Below are 22,214 nucleotides of genomic sequence, written 5' to 3' on the forward strand. Positions count from 1 at the left end.
TATTATGCAAGGTAATTATTTCAGTGTGTATTAGGTGTTTTCACACACATGTAGGCGTTTTCAATGACCTGAAAGTTGGTATGTACTATCGCCCAGTAGTCTCTGGGATAGTGGTAGGGTGTTGAAGGGCCAGCATTAATCTTGTGTTCCTCATGTATATCCTAATCTATGATCTTCTGGACCCCATGGAGAATCTCTTAAGTGTAGGCTGTTCACAGCACTTGGAAGCAAGGTCTGATATATGCTCCCTGGGTGGCACATCTTCAGTATTTGCTGTTGATTTCTTCATCTCCTGAGGATCCAGTGTCCTTGTGTCTTGCCACTGCCCTCCTCTGAGATGGCAATTGTGTCAGGGTTGTGTTTCAGTGGAACTGAAGGAAAGTCAACTTTTCAGTGCAGTCATTAATTACTTTGAGCAGCAAATACACTGGAAACACAGGATGGTTGTCTCAGATGCCAGGCAGGCACATAATTTCTGCAGTTGAAGTGTAATACGGGACCATGACACAGGAATTTCTTCACTTGCTTCTATGTTTTTAATGTATGAGGCTATTTAAAATTTTGCACTTTAAACTGAAGAGGTGATATCTCACTTGTGTAGAGGATTGACATTAGTTTCCCTGATTGCTTAGTGGGTGAAGGCCCTTTCTAGTTTGTGCCAAGTTATCTGATTTCAGCTGCCATAAGGGGTGATAAAATTGACCTTGGTGTCCCTGGGCCATGGGAGGGGAAAATCAGCCAGGGTTCCTGCTGCTGATTGTTATCCAGTGACTCCTGCTGGAAAGTGTGAACTTTTTGGATGGCTGGTGAGGACAGAATTGGGCTTGGCTTTGTTGCCCTCCAGAGTTCAATATCCTGCTCACCTCCATGTCTTGGCTAACACATGAACTGTCACCTCAGTGAATTACTGGAGGGAGGCTGCTGCCCTTTCGAACTATATTTTTACAGTAATTGTCATTTTCAGGCCAGGAAAGGAGGAAAAAATATTAATTTTTTGGATGATCAGGCCAACTACATTGTGTTTGGGTGAGGAATCGTGGCCCTTTTTTGATGTGGACAGTGGTCTTAAGACTGAAGCAATTCTGCTGAACTCTGTTAATGCTAAGAATTATAGCTGCTTCAAGATGGCACTGAGTCAAAAACCTTTCACAACCAAGGATGGCATATTTAGATTGCCAAAGAAACCAGCTTAGAGCTAGCATGCTGGGGTGATGCAGCTAAATGCTACTTCTATCTGGTGTTGTCCGTTCTCTTGTAGGTTGGTGACTCCCTGTAATTTCTCATCAGCTAGCATTTCTGGCTTGTTTTGTAAATAAAATTGAGTTATTGTAAGCTCTTGACGGGTGTTTGTTTAAGGTGATTGACACCTTGTAGTACATGTATCACCCAGATTGCCCAACTGTCAGAGGACTTCAACTTTGTGAAAATTAAAAGTATGAAAAATGGTAATTGTAACACCCAAATGAAAGAGTAAGAAAAGTCTAGAGGTGGTTTCAGACACTTTCAGATGAACAGAAAGGCTCCTGAGTGTGTGTTTAAGGTCAGAGAAGCTTGAGTAGAACTGAAGGAAAGGTCAAATGTTGCGTCAGATGTAGTTTAATTGTGCCATTGTGTGCAAGAGAAGTTTCCCTGAGAAGGGAATAAAGATTTGAACTAGCTCTAGTCCAAATAATAGATTCGAATGTGAGTGCTGGATCTACCCAAAAGAGGCAAATGATGCGAGAGGGAACGGATATCACATCTATGGACGGAGGTTTATTGTTCTGATGGTGCAGAAGACCGACACTGCCTCCAGAGGGAGGCAAGACAACCAACTGTACGATGCTGACCCAGAAGGACAAGGTTATTTTAAGATCTCAGAATCATTGTTAAAGCTGCAATCTTATCCGCAATAAACTGAACTAACTAGACTTTTAATATATCTGGTATGCTTGTTGTTCAAAGCTGTTAACTTGTCAGGTTTAAAAGGAATATAATAAACTAACTGTACAAACTTTATCAACCTTGGACATTGAGTTTAGTATCAACTTGTAAAAAGTAAAATCCAGCTGATGCCAAATTACTGAGATACACTTGAACTGCCTTTAGTAACCATAAGCTTATCAATTCCACAGTTAATTATGTCTGCTTAAGTACTTGTGTATTTCTAATGTTTAGTATTAAATGCTGGTAATTGTGTTCTTATAAATATTAATAAAGAAATGTTAGTTCACAATTTCATTGTCTGACTTTGATTTAGCAAGGAGAGATAAATTCATTGACTCTGTGGTGTCTTGGTCCTCCTGAAGGGAGATTGATTGTTTGAGTTCATTTAAAAATAAGGGTAATAAAATTTGGATGGGTTCATTTAAGATGGTTTCAGTGGGCCAAATTTTGGCATCAAATAATTCCCTAGGCAGGGATGTTCAAGTCCCCAGATAGTTTTTTGAGTCAAACTGAAGTAGCTAAGGATGCATCTGGTGCCTTTTTTTAAGGTAATATACCCTGCAAGGATTATGGGTTTGCCACACAGTACGGCCTTAGAACATTATAGTTGACTTTCATCTTTTGATACTGTTTAGATTTTATTGATGAATTTAGAGCAGAACTGAACACTCAATGGAAATGTCTAAAAGGTTGATTTTTATGTATGATGTGCTCGAAGCCTTTTTGTACCATTTGTGTTTGGGAGAGCAGATTTTGTGCGAGAATAAGGCAGGGTTTTATTTGACGAGAATAAACAATTTAGCTTTAGATACACGTGTTTATTTTTTCTTTTAGTTCCATTTCCTTTCCCGAACCACCATCAACATATCTAACATTGCATTCACTAACACAGGCCACGTACTTTGTTCTCACTCATTCGGGCAATGACTTTGAATAATTTCAGCTCACTTCACATTAGATGTCTTAAACTTTATCCCAAATTGTCAGTCATAAATTATCCAAATATGCATTGTGCCCTCGTTGTAACTGTATGCTATTACTGCTTTTATGAAGTTTAAAATGCTTCAATTCTTCACAGTCCAAGAATAGCTTGTAAAAACTGGTTTGTTTAATTTTCTGGCCATCTAAAGAGAATGGAATCGTAGGGCAAGACCACAATTAATGCAATAAGCAAGGTCCTGCAGATAAGGTTAACCCTTAATCTCAGTGTCATGCAACTCCAAGTGCAAATTATTGAAATACCTGAAATTGTACAACACCTCTTTGGCAAGACACCGTGGTCCACTCACTCTACTATGGCTGCTTCTTGGGTATCCTTGAAACGGGTGCCCATCCATAGTATATGTAAAGCTGCGTAATGAGAACCCTACATTTATCACTCTCTGCAACTGAGACCTGGTAGATATGCCTTAGTGGCTGAGATTTCTATGCATATCCCAATCTCTCACTCCATCCCCACAAGGTGTGTCTCCCTAATCCTGTGTCTAGCAGTTCGTGGATGATACTGAATGAAAGAGAGATTACGTACCCTCTAAGTCGTCTTCGACATGATGCATCCTTCACACACCATAGTCCCACTGGGCTTGGCTCAAACTGCCGTTTTGAATCTTGGTGACTTCAATGCATGAGAGTAGGGTTACAATGTGGGGTGACATTGAAAATGTTATTTGGGGGCAGTGCTTGCCTATCGCAGTTTCTGCAGAACTTTGAATTGAGCTAGGTTCACCTGTGTGGAGGATGCATCGTTTTAAAGAAGGTAGATAGACTTTATTTTTATAGGGACATTTTTGTGTTTCGTGCATGATATATTGATTTTTGATATTTCTACAATATGTTGCACTGAACACTCCAAATGCTTTGTTAATCACAATGAACTATTGTGCCTACAAAATCCTTTAATATTGGCAATTAGATGTGTAATATTAAATCAATAAGGCTACTTGTCAACATATTATACAAGTTGGGCAGTCCAAGAAATTTACAATATTTTTCATTTCAAAAATTGTGCCCTCATTGTTTTATGTCCATCCTGGCCTAGGGTTTAACGCTTCACGTGTTTTTGTTTCGGTAAATTGAAACTGATTGATCTGCCTTTGACGCTGTCAATGTAATTAAAATGTCCTTGATTTCGCTAAATTGATCAAGTGCCCTATATTGCATTGAAAGAAATTAAAATAATTGCAGTATCATTTTTATAGCCATTGAAAAATGCAGCTAAATACTATATTCCTCAAAGACTCAAAACTGATCTTCCATTTAAAGTCAATTATTTTGGACCAAAATGATTGATCTAGAGTTGATACAAAAATGGTGCCGACTGAGGTTAGAATTCACCAATGGATTATACAGTTTGTCCCATTCTGGGTTAAGTATGGTTTACTCGGGAAGAAAAGTTCTGCTAACCTAGTTGAGCTTCAGTACTCTGTTTAGTTAAGTCCTTACTCGTAGGATAGAGACTGGGAGATAATTGGACCAGGCTGAAACATAATTCCGTCCTTATTTTGAAGCCATACATTCAGTCTCTTAGATTTATAATAGGTAGACTTTTTTTTTAAGATTCCCATTATATTTCCTTGCAACACCTTAGGTGATGCTGCATTTTTCCCCCACAAATTATTCAAAATGCTTCCTGAAAAAAATTCTAACATTTTTCTTCAACTGTAATTTCTAATGTCCAAAATAAGGTTTTAAACAAATCAAAATGTGTACTTTACAGTAATTTGATACTTTTCAAAATTTGAATTAGTTGTGTTTTTTTTGACAAACAACCTCCTGAGGGAAATTGAAACAGTTTGAGGATGAAGGGGCCTCTGGTCTCACCATCTGTTCTTGGGTTGGTAGAGCGGGAGTAAAGAGAGTGGATGGAAGGTTAAAGATGAGGTGAATGACTGTGGGATGAGGGGGAGGGAGGGATACCCAGGTTTAACTGGTAATTCAAATGGAAGTAGGTAGTGATAGCAATAGAGTGAGGGGATGGGGGACTTATAAGGCAAACAGTTAGGAATGCAATAGGAGCAAGTGGGTGGGGAAAGCAGGAGCAATGGAGCAGGTATGGAAAGGAAGCTGCTGTTGACTGCAGGCCACGTTTTCCCTGCAACCCCCATTGGGGAAAAATGCAGTTTTTAAAAAATTCATTCTCTGGTTTTGGGCATCATTGGAGATGCTGGCATTTATTGCCCATCCTAGTTGCCCTGAGGTGGTGGTGGTGGGCCTTCATCTTGAACCACTGTAGTCCATGTGAAAAGGAGCTAGCAGTTCCTTTCTGTGCCATGCTACATAACTGCACCCACCACCTCTCACCCCAAAGGAAAGAAAAGACAAAGAAACATGTACAGAAGCAAAAAGAAAAATGAGGGAGAAAAGCAGAAGAAAATGAGGCAGATAAAGAAATAGCAAGATGAAGACAATAACACTTAAGAGAAAGGCCATGTTCTCTGACTTGCTGTGTGTAACCCTGCAGGAGATCTATTAATTTACATCTTGTTTGGTTGTTATGCAAATTTTTTTCAGCAGGGTGCGCAGGTGAGAGTGGAGCTGTAGTTTTGTTTTTTTAAAGTTTGGAGGGGGGTGGTGGTGGCAATATTTGTTAAAGAAACAATTACAGCTGTGAGGAGGGATGACATTTTAGAAGGATCATCAAATGAGGCCATATGGATTGAGCTAAAGAACAAAAAAGGGGCAGTCACACTGCTGGGAGTGTACGATAGACCCCCAAACAGCCAGAGGGAGATAGAAGAACAAATATGTAGGCAAATTTGAGGTGCAAAAACAATAGATCAGTAATAGTAGGGGATTTCAACTGCCCTAATATTGACTGGGATAGAATCAGTATAAAAGGTATAGAGGGTGCAGAATTATTAAACTGCATTCAGGAGAACTTTTTTTTAGCCAGTAAGTAGCAAGCCCAACAATAGAGGGGGCAGTTCTGGACTTAGTTTTAGGAAATGGAGCTGGGCAGGTGGAAGGAGTGTCAGTGGGAGAGCATTTTGGTGGTGGTGATCACAGTTCAGTTACATTTAATGTAGTTATGGAAAAGGACAAAGATAGACTAGGAGTGAAAGTTTTGAATTGGGGAAAGGCCAATTTTACTGAGCTGAGATGTGATTTAGTAAAAGTGGAATAGAAACAACTACTTGAAGGTAAATCAGTGTCCGAGCAGTGGGAGGCATTCAAGGAGGAGATAGTGGATCCAGAGCAAATATGTTCCCACAAAGGAGGAGGATGGGGCTCCCAAATCTAGAGCCCCTTGGATGTCAAGGAGCATACAGGGTAGGATAAGGCACAAAAGGGAAGCTTATGTCAGATACCGAGAGCTCAATACTGCAGAAAGCAGTATAGAAAGTGCAGGGGTAAAATTAGAAAGGAAATTAGGAAAGCCAAGAGGGCATGAAAAAATATTGGCAAGTAAAATCAAGGAAAACCCAGATGTTTTATAAATACATAGAGCAAGAGGATAACCAAGGAAAGAGTAGGGCCTATTAGTGAGCAAAAAAGTAACCTGTGTATGGAGGCGGAAGTGTGGGTATGGTTCTTAATGAATACTTTGTGTCTGTCTTCACAAAAGAGGGGGACGATACAGACATTGTAGTTAAGGAGAAGGAGTGTGAAATATTGGATGGGATAAACATAGAGGAAATATTAAGGGGTTTAACATCCATGTAATATCACTCATGTCCACTTTGCAATATCAAACCTGAAAATAAAATTATGACTCTACTCCTAGAGGTGTTGCCAGCTATAAGATAAAACAAAACTCTGGCCTCCCACTTCCTCTTCTGCCCGGCTCTGCAATGCGGTCTTGTAAAAAATGACCACTTTGCTGCTCCTTAGAATCAGAAACGTTCAGCACAGAAGGCAGTCATTCGGCCCATCGTGACTGCCAGCCAAAAAAGAGCTATCCAACCTAATCCCAATTTCCCGCTCTCAGTCTGGGTGAAATGTATCCCAGGCTGTTGAGAATAGCAGAGGGTCTGATCATCATTTTTCAATCCTCTCTGGCTACAGGCATAGTACTGGAGGACTGCTAACTTTGTGCTGTTGTTCAAAAAAGGAGAAATTTCCCCATCCTCAATGATGGCGGAGTCCAGCACGTGAGTGCAAAAGACAAGGCTGAAGCGTTTGCAACCATCTTCAGCCAGAAGGGCCGAGTGGATGATCCATCTCTGCCTCCTCCCAATATCCCCACCATCACAGAAGCCAGTCTTCAGCCAATTCAATTCACACTACTTGATATCAAGAAACGGCTGAGTGCACTGGATTCAGCAAAGGCTATGGGCCCCGACAACATCCCAGCTGTAGTGCTGAAGACTTGTGCTCCAGAACTAGCTGCGCCTCTAACCAAGCTGTTCCAGTACAGCTACAACACTGGCATCTACCCGACAATGTGGAAAATTGTCCAGGTATGTCCTGTCCACAAAAAGCAGGACAAATCCAATCCGCCCAATTACCGCCCCCATCAGTCTACTCTCAATCATCAACAAAGTGATGGAAGGTGTCGTCGTCGACAGTGCTATCAAGCGGCACTTACTCGCCAACAACCTGCTCACCAATGCTCAGTTTGGTTTCTGCCAGGACCACTCGGCTCCAGACCTCATTACAGCCTTGGTCCAAACATGGACAAAAGAGCTGAATTCCAGAGGTGAGGTGAGAGTGACTGCCCTTGACATCAAGGCAGCATTTGACCGAGTGTGGCACCAAGGAGCCCTAGTAAAATTGAAGTCAATGGGAATCGGGGAAAACGCTCCAGTGGCTAGCGTCATACCTAGCGTAAAGGAAGATGGTGGTGGTTGTTGGAGGCCAATCATCTCAGCCCCAGGACATTGCTGCAAGAGTTCCTCAGGGCAGTGTCCTAGGCCCAACCATCTTCAGCTGCTTCATCAATGACCTTCCCTCCATCATAAGGTCAGAAATGGGGATGTTCGCTGATGATTGCACAGTGTTCAGTTCCATTCGCAACCCCTCAAATGATGAAGCGGTCCGAGCCCGCATGCAGCAAGACCTGGACAACATCCAGGCTTGGGCTGATAAGTGGCAAGTAACATTTGCGCCAGACAAGTGCCAGGCAATGACCATCTCCAACAAGAGAGAGTCGAACCACCCCCCCTTGACATTCAACGGCATTACCATCGCCGAATCCCCCACCATCAACATCCTGGGGGTCACCATTGACCAGAAACTTAACTGGACCAGCCATATAAATACTGTGGCTACGAGAGCAGGTCAGAGGCTGGGTATTCTGCGGCGAGTGACTCACCTCCTGACTCTCTAAAGCCTTTCCACCATCTGCAAGGCACTAGTCAGGAGTGTAATGGAATACTCTCCACTTGCTTGGATGAGTGCAGCTCCAACAACACTCAAAAAGCTCGACACCATCCAAGATAAAGTAGCCCGCTTGATTGGTACTCCATCCACCACCCTAAACATTCACTTCCTTCACCACCGGCGCACTGGCTGCAGTGTGTACCATCCAAAGGATGCACTGCAGCAACTCGCCTAGGCTTCTTCGACAGCACCTCCCAAACCCGTGACCTCTACCACCTAGAAGGACACGAGCAGCAGGCACATGGGAACAACACCACCTGCACGTTCCCCTTCAAGTCACAGACGGTCCCGACTTGGAAATATATCGCCGTTCCTTCATCGTCGCTGTGTCAAAATCCTGGAACTCCCTTCCTAACAGCACTGTGGGAGAACCGTCACCATACAGTATGCAGCGGTTCAAGAAGGCGGCTCACCACCACCTTCTCAAGGGCAATTAGGGATGGGCAATAAATGCTGGTCTCGCCAGTGACGCCCACATCCCATGAACGAATAAATTTTAAAAAAAAGGGATAGACCGAGTAATTATAGGCCAGTCAGCCTAACCATGATGGTGGGCAAATTATTGGAAAAAATTCTGAGGGATAGTATTAATTGTCATGTAGAAAGGCACGGATTAATCAAGGACAGTCAGCATAGGTTTGTTAAGGGAAGGTCGTGTTTGATTAACTTGATTGAATTTTTTTGAGGTGACAACAAGGAGGGTCGATGAGCGTAGTGCGTATGATGTAGTCTATGTGGATTTTAGCAAGGCTTTTGGCAAGGTCCCACATGGTAGACTGGTCAGAAAAGTAAAAGCCCATGGGATCCAAGGGAAAGTAGCAAGTTGGATCTAAAATTGGCTCAGTGGCAGGAAACAAAGGGTAATGGTCGATGGTTGTTTTTGTGACAGGAAGGCTGTTTCCAGTGGGGTTCTGCAGGGCTCGGTAATAGGTCCCTTCCTTTTTGTGCTATACATCAATGCTTTAGAGTTAAATGTAGGGGGCATGATTAAGAAGTTTGCAGATGATACAAAAATTGGCCGTGTGGTTGATGGTGTGGAAGATAGCTGTGGACTGCAGGAAGATACCAATGGACTGGTCTGGTGGGCCGAAGAGTGGCAAATGGAATTCAATCCGGAGAAGTGTGAGGTAGTGCATTTGGGGAGGGCAAACAAGGCAAGGGAATATACAATAAATGGGAGGATACTGGGAGCTGTAGAGGAAGTGAGGGCTCTTGGCGTGCATGTCCACAGATCCCTGAAGGTAGCAGGACAAGTAGATGAAGTGGTTAAGAAGGCATACGGTATACTTTCCTTTATTAGCCGAGGCAAAGAATGTAAGGGAGGTTATGCTAGAACTGTGTAAAACATTGGTTAGGCCACAGCTTGAGAACTGCATACAGTTCTGGTCACCACATTACAGGAAAGATTTGATTGCACTAGAGTGGGTACAGAGGAGATTTACGAGGATGTTGCCAGGACTGGAGAATTTTAGCTATGAGGAAAGATTGGTTTGGCTGGGGTTGTTTTCTTTGGAACAGAGGAGGCTGAGGGGAAGTTTAATTGAGGGGTCTAGATAGAGTGGATAGAAAGGACCTATTTCCCTTAGCAGAGCGGTCAATAACCAGGGGGCTTAGATTTAAAGTAATTGGTAGAAGGATTAGAGGGGAGTTAGGGTGAAATTTTTTCACCCAGAGGGTGGTGGGGGTCTCAAACACTGCCTGAAAGGGTGATCGAGGCAGAAACCCTCATCGCATTTAAATAGTACTTGGATATGCACTTGAAGTGCCGCAATCTACAAGGCGACGGACCGAGAGCGGGAAATTGGGATTAAGCTGGATAGCTCTTTTTCGGCTGGCACAGACACGATGGGCCGAATGGCTGCCTCCTGTGCTGTACATTTCTGATTCTATGGAGCAGCAAAATGGTCATTTTTACAAGACCGCATTGCAGAGCCGGGCAGAAGAGGAAGTGGGGAGTCAGAGTTTTAGTAATTGTTTTATCTTATAGCTGGCAACACCCCTGGGAGTGGAGTCATAATTTTATTTTTAGGTTTGACGTTGCAGAGTGGACATGAGTGATGTTACATGGTGCTGCACTTCAAATGAAGGTGGAAGAGCTAATAGAGCCTAAGGTGGAAGAATGGGGAATAGGGCTGCATGTAAAAATTTTTTGGAGAATAGGTAGGCAAAGAGTGCGACATTTCATTTTCTTCTTACTGGAGCAGGCGGTTGAATTTTGAAACTTTTTTTTTCGGACACAGCGGGCTTGGATGGAATCGCAATGAAATTTTCTATTTTTTTGAGATGAGATGAGAACAGCAGAGCCATTGGCCAGACGAGATGCTTTTAAGACAACTAGGAGTCTGAATTGTAGCTATAGACCTGGAGTTGAAATTGAGTCAGCCAGCAGGGACTCGGGCAGTTGGCCTGAACTTTTTTTTTAAAAGCAGGGCAGGATGGAGTGGAGCCATGGGCTGTGGGGCTTAAATGGAACCACTATTGGAAGTGAGTGGGGTGGGGGAGAAGTGCCAGGGAGGGTGAAAAGATTAAATTAATACATGAAAAACAGAAGAAAATTTAAAAATAAACTTATCTGCCGAGGTGAAATTGGTGGCTGGACTTGGGTGAATCTGCCATAGTGCATCTCGTGACAATAGGTCGGCAACAACCTTGTGACAGGCAGCCGTTCATATATGGAATTATCGTTTATAAATGTTTACTTAGGCTATTTCAATTATAAATTGAAAGGGGGTATAATAAAATTAGCTAGGCCATTTAGAAGTGAAATCACAAAGCACTTTTCCACACAAAGGATAGTGGAAATCTGGACCTCTCTCCCAAAAGGATGTGCATGCTGGGTCATTTGAAATTTTCAAGATAGAGAGGGATAGATTTTTTTTTTAGGTATGGGTATCAAAGGATATGGAGCAAAGGTGGGTAAATGGAGATGAGGTACAGTTCAGTTATGATAGAATAGCTTACTCCTGTCCCTATAAAAAGCATTACTCAAAAGTGACACAGGAATTAAAGTCTGTGAACAAAAAGCTTGTGCAGTCTGGAGATTTGTAATAACCTGGAGACGATATTTTCAGAGGGTTACTGTGTTTATCCCACTCTAAGGAAGATGTTGAAAATTCATCTGTGGCTTTGACATCTTTAAGTTGTGCAGTCTTTCTCACCCACTGCATGGAAGCTTCAGTTGCTGTTGCAAATGTCAAAAGTACAGAATATTTAAATTGTATCATAATTCAATAAATATTTGTAGTGTGTTAAACAACTGTTCAACCCAAACTGAATACAGATAGACTATTGTAATCAACCTGCAGCTGTTGCAAATTATTATGTTAGGGTAGAGGAGAATTATTTTCTGGGAAAAGGGTTGGCCACAGTTCCAGGACAGAATTTGTATCCAAATCAGAACTGCTTAATGCTATATCTCTTCCATTTAAGAAACTGTTTGAGAATTAACAAAGCATAGCTGAAAGAAAGATTTTTTAAAAATTCAGGCAAATGAAACATCACAGTCCTGTAAAATTATAATCTGCAGTTTATGCTTATAGAATTTTTAATATCATAAATGATAAATATTCTAAGTATTTGAATTGGCCAAATTCTCTTGTGGAATTCAGGTGACATGCAAATTTGTTCTTCAATACAGAAAAGAGATCAAAGTTAATTCAAAGAAGAATGTGGAAATCAGGAAGCCCTGCTGACCACTTTGTACCTCGTTGGATAGTGAAATTGCTGCACTATGGAAGTCAGAAGTCCCCGCTGGCTCCTTTGTACCCCTCAGCTGGAGAGATTGCTTTTCATCATTGACTTTTTAACAGTTCATCTTGTCACCATATTAATAAGAGATAAAAAGCCAGCATAAGGACATGTGGTGACATGAAGCGTGAAGTCCTATAAATATTTATGCAAACTTCAAAAGTTGACAATTCTTATTTTCTTGACCTATTGAGGTCATAAGTTATTCTTAACCTTAAGAATTCTGGGTTTTCTTAGAATTAGCTTTTTGGATTCACAATGGATATAACAAGTGAAGTCTACTCCTAAATGTGTTCACAATTAACTTGAGTTTACCTACATTAGTAGAATAGTGATGATTCAGGGAGGCCTTTTACAAAAAATATTTGAGCTCACTAGCCACTAAAATTTACATGATTTAAATAATTTGTCTACAAAATGATTATGCTTTATTGAAAATAACAAAAGCCTAATTGAAGCAAAATATATTTGGACTTGTTAAAATTGTTTCATCGTTTGAAATCTCAGAATTTGTATTTGAGTAGCTGCACTGATTACCAGGCATAAGATCAAAGTGCTGTGTGGATAGGTTAGGAACTTTGACTGTTCTCTTGAGAGTCAAGGAGATTGATGGGGAATGTAATGTAATTAGTTTATATGAATGTTAAAATATACCTTTTATTTTAAATATGCTTTTCATAATAGATGCAGTGCATAGAAAATTAATCTTTGTAAGAAATTTCAAAAAAGATGAAGCCAGGAATTTAAATAGCTGTTCTTCTTACTTGGGTTTTGAGAAGCGTCAATGGACTGCCACCAAGTGCAGTTATGTATGTAACCACTGACCATTTATTGTATATAGAATTGCGCACTTGGTTATGATATATTCATATGTATAAACGGCATCTCCTGTGTATATCAGTATCAAACTAGAATAATTGTGTTTAATACCTCAGTATAAGCGCAGAGGTGATAACAGGATGATTTGATAAAGATAAAATTATGAAGGGATGGCACAGAGTACATAGAAACAGTCTGTTTCAAGTGACGAAGGGGTTTAGAACAAGGGGACATAGATGCAAGAGATTTAGGACAGACAGCAGGAGAAACTTTAACAGGATTGAGACTGGAATGCATTACCAGGATTAATGATTAAAGCGGAGACCACATCAACGTTTAAGAATGTTAGGTTGGTGGTTCAAGGGAGGGGGATAAAGCGATATGGGAACGTAGTGGGTACATGGGATTAGGACTACTATTGATGTGGAGAACAAATCAACACAGACTGGGCCGAACAGCCTGTTTCTATTTTGTAATTTCTCTGTTGAATAATAGAAGAATGAACTGACTCGTCTTTTCATTTTTTTTCTTGCTCTCTTTCATTTTATCATTCTTTCCTGTCCTATTTTATATTTTATTCTGTCAATCTTTATCCCGCTCCTTCAGTGGTTTTGTTCTTTCCATTAAATTATGTGCACTTTGTATGTGGTGTGTTTTCTTGGGTCCCTGCGGCAGCCGTGAAGACAAACACTCTTTTATAAAGAAAGACTTAGATTTATATAGGACCTCTCAACACCTCAGGACATCCCAAAGTGCTTTACAGCCAATGATATACTTTTGAAGTGTAATCACTGTTGTAATATAGGAAACACGGCAGACAAATTGTGCACAGCTATATCCCACAAACAGCAATGTGATAATGATCAGATAATCTGTTTTAGTTGAGGGATAAACATTGGCCAGGACACTGGGGAAAATTCCCCTGCAGTTTGAAAAAGTGCCATGGGATCTTTTATATCCACCTGATAGGGCAGATGGGGCCTTGGTTTAATGTCTCATCCAAAAGACAGCACCTTCGACAGTGCAGCACTCTCTCAGTATTGCACTGAAGCTTATGGGAAGAATTGATGTAGAGGGTCCAGTAGCAGAAAGTCAAAACAGACTAGTCTTGTTGCAAATTATATTTGCAGCAGGTCTTGTAGAAAATGGACGAATGTGCTACATACTAACTTGCTATTCGGTTGTGGATACTTCTAAAAAGCTCAGTTATCGGTACCTAAACTTTTTTTAAAAGCCTTTTTGATCTGAGGTGAAACAGAAGTGATAAACCTGGTAATGCAAATGAGTGCATTTTTATTTTGTGTCGAGACTGGCTTATAGAATCATAGAAAATTTACGGCACAGAAGAAGGCCATTCGGCCCATCGTGTCCACGCTGGCCGGAAATGAGCCACCCAGCCTAATCCCACTTTCTAGCACTTGGTTCGTAGCCATGGATGTTACAGCACTTCAAGTGCATATCCAGGTACTTTTTAAATGATTTGAGGGTTTCTGCCTCGACCACCCTTTCAGGCAGTGAGTACCAGACCCCTACAACCCTCTGGGTGAAAATTTTTTTCCTCAGCTCCCCTCTAATCCTTCTTCCAATCACTTTAAATCTATGTCCCCTGGTTATTGATCTGTCTGCTAAGGGAAATAGGTCCTTCCTATCTAGGCCCCTCTTAATTTTGTGCACCTCAATTGAATCACCCTTCAGCCGCCTCTGTTTCAAGGAAAACAACCCCTGTCTATCCAATCTTTCCTCATCGCTAAAATTCTCCAGCCCTGGCAACATCTTCGTAAATCTCCTCTGTACCCTCTGTAGTGGAATCACATCTTTCCTGTAATGTGGTGACCAGAACTGCACGCAGTTCTCAAGCTGTGGCCTAACCAGTGTTCCATACAGCTCCAGCTCCCTGTTCTTATATTCTATGCCTTGACTAATATACTTGCAAATATGTATCAAACTCCTTTATAAACACTCTTTCAATTTTACTTTTATATTAATGTGTGTAATCTGTACTATATTAGTCCATTTTGTATAGCTTATAATTGCATGTTAGTCTGAGTTAACATTTAGTTTTTTCTACTTTTGCTTTCATGAACTTGGTAAAGAAAAATGCTCTATTATCCAGGTACAAATATGGCTAAACTGACAAATGACTGGGATAGCACCAATGAATGTGTATATTGCAAAAATATTCTTTCCATTATATTTGCAACAATTAACTTTTTTCTTGGCTGTTTGACACTTGGAAACCCGTCCATCACTGTGTTTGAATAAAGCTGGTAAGGAACCTTTGGGGTTTTTGTTGGTTCAATATGGAATGCACACTTTCTCAACATAGGGACACATCCCACTTCTACAAGTCAACAGAGTTTAGGCACAGGTTGGCAGAGTCAGAGTTTAGTGATCCTCAAGTACATGCAAGGATTACTGTTGAAGTTTAACCAGATAAAATTGCTCAGCTTATTTCTGCTGTTTGTCCACCTAGGACTACCCTTCCTATCAGGATGTTAACTGAGGCTGAAGGGAAAGAATTCAAACTCCCAACAACAGATGAAATATTTAGAAGAGCTAACCTACTGTTTTGGAAGTTTTACTGTGGAGGAAAAAATGAAAGTGTTGCTTATGTGATCGCAGGTTTGAAATTAAACAAAATTCAAAAGGTGAAATGATCATCAACTATGCAGTATTGTATAGCAGATGAATTTTTCAGCAAGTTCTTTGGAGGATTCATCAATTTTTGTAAATAAACTTCCATTTGTTTCGATGGGAATATCACCAGAACCTTAATGTTCGCCCAGTATTTGGGGAATCCTGGTACTGACATTTCCATTCAGAAAAAAACTCTGATGGAGTTGAACCTGATTCCATTTATCCCAGAGTTGCTGAGGATTGGAGAAAAGCATTGTGATTCCATTTATTTATGAAGAAATTGGACTTTGGGAATTATAGGTCCACAAGTATGACATTGGTTGTGATTTACAATCATTGGAAAAGTTTGTGGTTATTAGAGATTCCCAGCATAGCTTCAGGAAATGTAGTTCCTGCCTCACTAACCTAATTTTGGTTCTTTAAGGAAGTGGCCAGTAAGTACAAGATTGTACTTCTTTTGATATATATCTGGATTTCCAGAAAGCATTAAACAATAGTCCCCACAAATGGTGAAGAATATTCAGGCTCTGGAAAAGGTGCAGAAGAGGATAATCAAAATAATACCTACCCATTCTGAGGACAAGCTCCAAGAGTTAGGGCTATCTACCGTGGAGAAACAAAGACCTGAAAGGGATATGGCTGAGGTTTTTGGATTTAGGCAGGGATAGCATTTGTCAGCTTTGGCTCAATGGTAGCACTCCCGCCTCTGAATCAGAAGGTCATGGGTTCAAGCCCACTCCAGAGTTTTGAGCATATAATGTCGGTTGACACTTCAATGCACCAGTGAGGTAGAGATGCACTGTTGGAGATGCGGTCTTTTGGTAGAGATGCTAAACAGAGGTCTCGTCTGCGCTCTCAAGTGGACATGAAAGATCCCATTCCACTATTTGAAGAAGTGCAGCGGTGCTCTCCTGGTGTCCTGGCTAATATTTATCCCTCAACCAACATCACTAAAACAGATTATCTGGTTATTTATCTCGTTGCTGTTTGTGAGACCTTGTTGTGCCCAGATTAAGAACACAATGCGACGACCATGAGGAGCATACACAATACCAGATACATCGGGGGAAAAAAAGACAGAGACGAAGGCATGAACACAAACTTATGCTGTGTGACCGCCATACGCAGAGAGTTAGACATATATGGAAGAAGAGGTGAATGACTGAAGGAGTGATTGAAAGATAGAGACAGACAGAATGAATGAGAGACTGAGATGGATAGATACAGAGAAAGTGTCTCAGAATTAGACAGATCCAGATTGAAAAAGACTGTGGGAGATGAACAGGAAGAGAAGACATCGGAACAAAGATCTTGAGGAAGTGAGCAGAACAACATTTACATGGAGAAAAAGAAATGCAAATTGTATTTTCCTTTTGCTTATAAACAATGTCACAGGAGATCCACTAATATGGTGTGCCCAAGATCCAGCCCACAAACCCGGTTCCTTCCTTTGCCTGCTTTTGTGTGAAGCTGTAGTTGAAGGTTCAACTCTTCAAGCTGTTCCCTGATTGATGGATTTGACTGAGGGAGAATTTTTTTTGCACCAGTCAGGAGTCGATATTTATCACTCTTCTTGGCCCACGAATTTGAAGGAGTTGAAGCTTCCATGTTTTCAAGCTTCGGGCGAATGGAAGGCGGGTGCATGGGGTGGGAGGATGAGAGGACGAGGAGAGCTTGAAATATTTGTGTGGGGATTGTCAAGTTTTTTTGTATGGGAGGTTTTGATTATTTTTGTGTATGAGGGCTCTCACTTTTGGGAGTCTTGTATTTTTGTGTGTGGGAGTCTCACATTTCTGTGTAATCACCTGTGGCCCACTCACTGGTTTTGACTAATGTAACTGGCCCCAGCTTCAAAATGTTGGATATCCCTTAACTAGTACATTAAAAACATTGACTGTGTTTTTGTAAAAGGTTAGCTGCCTTGTGTCATGTTAATCTAGGAGGCTTTCTTATTGCGTCAATATAATGGCACTTGGTTTATAGGCCGTATAATGAACATTGCACTTGTGTGAAGTAGAGTTCAACAGATTAGTAAAGGAGTTGTTTTCTTTAAATGACAGCAAACTGAAAGGATTTGTTCTCAAAGTTGCATGTTTATTTTGTTAGGCACGTGATCACATTTTGACAAGTCACATCTATTCTCTGATAATATGTATTGATCCAGCTCTATTTGTGCTTGATGTGACGTTTTGATTATTTACAGGTTGCATGTCTGATACGGGTTCCTACGGAAGTTGTCAAACAGCGCGCACAAGCCTGTCCCTCAATGGGTACCTACAAGGTGTTTATTGACACCATAAGACAAGAGGTAAGCTTAGTTGTGTAGTGAAGTATGTGATTATTGCCCTTAATTCAGTGGCAGCGTTCTCTTCGATGCAGATACCTATTTTATCAAATTGAAAGAGAAACTAGGCTGCATCTTTTTCAGCTATGGCATGAGAGGGAAAGACTGAAAAAGACAATATACCATGGGCTGGATTTTCTTCCTAGTTAATTTCCCTTTTTTGGACTGTGCCAGGCAGCCACAAGAGGAAAATGGAGCAGTGATTCCTTCCCATCCCAAAGAAACAGGGGTAATTTTTCACAACTGCCCCTCCAAATATGTGGCCCAAGTCGCCTGCCGCTTGTACACTGAATGAAAAAGACAGCGAGTAGGCATGGCTTACTGCTCCAGGGGACTTGCCTCCCTTATTGCCTGTAACCTGCCTTTTTTAAAAAAAAAACCTGCATTGCTAGTTGGGGTAAGGCAAAGTAAGGATAGTCAAAACCATTTTCATCAGCATGGTGAACTTGCTGAAACTTCTCTGCAGAACAATCATTTTTGTTTAATTTTTTTAATGCTTTTCCATCTCCATCTTGCTGAATGCTTCAGCATTTCTGCTGGTGCTGTGTAGCTTCAATTTGTATTCAATCTTTGTGGCCCATTTGGGAACATCATTACCTTTGTGGACAGGAAAAGGTATTACTCGCTCAATCTCCAGCTGGTGTGTGATGCCAATCACCTAACCATGTATATGAATGTGTGCTACATTTTATGTTACACCAGCCCAACATAACCCCCATTTTTTTACTGGTGAAAGGCAGGTGTCTGGATAGTTGATCATAAGAGTTGTTCTCTGCAGCAGTGGCTCATGACTCTAGTTTACGTCCCTTCTGCCCCTGCTCAGCACTGATACAATGAAGCTCATGCTGTTGTCACACTGATTCCAAAAAGCCCATTGCAGGCTGCCAAAATATGCACGTGCGGCTGATAAAAGGCACTTTTACCCAAGATCTGTGCCCACTGCAAAACCAGTCCTGCCATCTTTGATCCCCTTTGCCAAATACATAAAGCCATTCATTAGCTCCCCTCCACATTTATCAAGGTTCCCATTAGGAAAACCTTCTGCTGCTTTTTGCAGACGTTCCCCCACCGTGCTCAAACCATTCTGCACATATGCCATCAATGAATTGAAACAAAATCTTTCAAAGAGCACAAACACAAATCTGTGTGCCTTCCTATTATTTTTCAACACCTTTTGTCCTCTTGGTGCCTACAATTGCGTACCCTTGCAATATGAATGTCCTACTTCTGCTCAGTGCTCTCTGTGGCAGGATGGTTTGGTGTGGCTGATGCTTTCCAGCTGGAGTCTTGAGGCACTCTGGGGTACTTAGTTGTGGGTCACCTTTCCCTTTGAAAAGAAAGTAGTGTGTGAAGGCACTTTACTGGCCATCATATGGAGTGCAACAAAACATTCCTTAATGAGGGTGCGAACGGTTGCAGGAAATGAGTGTATTTATCTCATGTCAGTCTTCTGATGCTTTCATGCTAGGGTTTGAGTGAGGCTGGATTTCCAACAAGGTAGCTGGAAATGAAGAGTCTGCAAATTTGAGGGCCCTAAAGAAGACCACTGAGATATTGCAGTGATGAAAATTATTGCTGGCCTACTCCTTTTAAGCTGCTTAGCTCCAGTCTCCCTTTCCTCTGAAGTCCTTGAACGTGTTGTCACCTCCCAAATCTGTACCCATCTTTCCTGCAATTCCATGTTTGGACCTCTCCAATCAGGTTTCCTCCTGATGAAATAGCCCTTCCAATGAAATAGCCCTTCCCAAAGTCACAAATTACTTCCTACTTGACTGATCATGATAAAACTATCCCTCCTCATCCTTCTCAACCTGTTTACAGCTTGTGACACGGTTGACCACACCATACTCCTCCAAAGCCTCTCCTCCATCGTCCAGCTGGGTCGGACTGCCTTCGCCTGGTTCCATTCTTATCTATCCGGTCGTGGCCAGAGAATCACCTGTAATAGCTTCTCTTCCGACTCCCGCACTGTAACCTCCTGGAGTCCCCAAGGATCTATCCTTGGACCCCTCCTGTTTCTCACCTACACGCTGCCTCTCGGTGACATCATCCAAAAATACGTCAGGTTCCATAGGTACGCCGATGCCACCCAGCTCTACCTCACCACCACCTCCCTCAACCCCTTCACTGCCTCTGATTTATCACGCTGCATGTCTACCATCCAGTACTGGATAAGCAGAAATTTCCTCCAACTAAATATTGGGAAGACCAAAGCCATTGTCTTTGGTCCCCGCCGCAAATTCCGTTCTTTGGCCACTGTCTGAGGCTGAACCAGACCATTGGCAACCGTGGCGTCCTGTTTGACCCTGAGATGAGCTTCTGACCCTGTATCTGCACATCACCAAGACCGCCAACTTCCACCTCCGTAACATTGCCCGTCTCAGTCCCTGCCTCAGCTCATTTGCTGCTGAAACCCTCATCCATGCATTTTTTTAACCTCCTAGACTCGACTATTCCAATGATATCCTATTATACACCCTCCGTAAACTTGAGCTCATCCAAAACTCTGCTGCCCATATCCTAAATCACACCAAGTCCTGTTCACCTATCACCCCTGTGCTCGCTGACCTACTTCGGCTCGCAGTCCAGCAATGCCTTGATTTTAGAAGTTTCATCTTTGTTTTCAAACCCCTCCATGACCTCGGCCCTCCCCCTGCCCTACAACTTCCGCAATCTCTGCGCGCCTCCAATTCTGGCCTCTTGCACATCCCCGATTTTAATCGCTCCACCATCGATGGCCGTGCCTTCGGTTGCCTAGGCCTCAAGCTCTGGAAATCCCCACCTCTCCACCTCTCTCTCCTCCTTTTAAGATGCTTCTTAAACCCTACCTCTTTGATCAAGCTTTTGGTCACCTGTCCTAATATCTGCTTATGTGACTCGGTGTCATTTTGTTTGATAACGTTTCTGTGAAGCACCTTGGGACATTTTCCAATGTTAAAGGCACTATATAAATGCAAGTTGTTGCTGCTACTTCAATGCTACAGTAGCACTGCATATTCGTCCTTTCTCCACTCTCTTCCCCCAAGCATTGGGCACCCTATAGACGGAACAAATGACACTTGACGCCCTTCCTGTATATTTAATGAAGGTTCGCATGGGGAAAATTGGATGGAGTCATAACAGCGCATTTCTGGTGGTGGAGGAAAATCCAACCCTGTTCCTTTGTTCATGGGCCTTGCTTTATTTGTTGATCTATTTTCCTTTTTTTCGCTTAAGTTTTATTTTATAATATATTTATATAAAATAAGAAATGAACTGAGTAATGCTTTTGTTCACAACGACCATCTTATGTAATATCAATAGATAATTGAAGAAAAAATTGCTTTTAATGGCACCGAAAGGAATAGTGATAGAAAAAATTTTCACATTCAATTTACCTTTGTAGTGCAGATTACGAAATACTGAATTGCCTTGTTCGTTCTGCAAATAAACGCAAATTTCTGCCGTGAATTTTAGGAGAGTAGGGCAGCTGGCCAGCTGTTCGTATTGGAAATTTATGTGAACTAGGACTTGTGGTGAGATGTGTGAGGTTGGGATAGAGCAAGTATAGGAAGAAGGAGAGAAACCTTCAGAGAAATAGAGGTAGTTGAAGAGTGAGTCTTTGGAGTTGGAGAGTGGATTGCAGTTGTATGTGCGATAAGAATCACATTTTGTTCCAGCGATTGCAAGCACCCTTCACAGACTACAAGACCTAATCCCTGTTGGCAGATCCATATGTGCGTTATGAATTATTTGCCTGAGCTGCTGCTAATTTTGCTTTTGTTGACTTATATGAAATAAAAATCAAGAATTGTATAGTGCAAGCCACTTAATGTGGTAAATGACGCATTTATTTAATCTATGCATGCATCAGTCACCAAATTTGTTCCAGTGCATTCTAATGATTAGAATTAAAATTTGAGGGATGGTTCAAGTCGGGCCTACTCATGACATTTACTTCAATCTGTATCTATCTGGGCCTTTTGCCTCATAGATCATATTGACAAATTTGGTAATTAGATTGAATTTTGTGCACAAATGACTCTAATTATCAAATAGACTTTACAAGATCATCATTATTGTCTGTACAGCATAGCACCATCTGGAGGATGTGTAAATGAAGATTAAAGTCTAGACAGAGGATTGTATCTTCTGTGCTGAATTTTGCAGTGCTGGAAATTATCTGAAAGAACATATTTTGGCACTATCCTTTCACCAGTGGGGTCTGTTTTTAAAATCCAGCCCACAGTGATGGGGTAAAAAGGTTGGTTTCCAGATGGTTGTAGTTGGTTTAATTGGCCTTGTTCCCTGTGAGCACGTCTGCGGCTCAAAAATTATAGATAATTTATCACTAATTGGAAAGCGCACTCTTAAGCCACAAGAAAGGTGAGGTAGAAAATGTAATTGCCACACTTGTGTACTGGGTGGCAGTTATTATTCT

The 22,214-nt window shown here is 41.5% G+C and overlaps 1 protein-coding gene across 6 annotated transcripts in view; it reads left to right on the forward strand.

The window, feature by feature from the left end:
• slc25a26 (solute carrier family 25 member 26) overlaps nucleotides 1-22,214 on the forward strand; it is a 213,009-nt gene that overhangs the window by 46,578 nt on the left and 144,217 nt on the right. For 5 of the 6 annotated variants that reach the window (XM_067998865.1, XM_067998871.1, XM_067998867.1 and 2 more), the window contains one exon: nucleotides 17,654-17,758. The exons of the other annotated variant lie outside the window; for it this stretch is intronic. In XM_067998865.1, the coding sequence (XP_067854966.1) occupies nucleotides 17,654-17,758 (105 nt within the window). The remainder of the gene's footprint in view (nucleotides 1-17,653; nucleotides 17,759-22,214) is intronic. 6 annotated transcript variants of the gene reach the window in all.

This window comes from Heptranchias perlo, chromosome 17 (genome assembly GCF_035084215.1).
Source record: "Heptranchias perlo isolate sHepPer1 chromosome 17, sHepPer1.hap1, whole genome shotgun sequence".
Lineage (NCBI taxonomy): Eukaryota > Metazoa > Chordata > Chondrichthyes > Hexanchiformes > Hexanchidae > Heptranchias > Heptranchias perlo.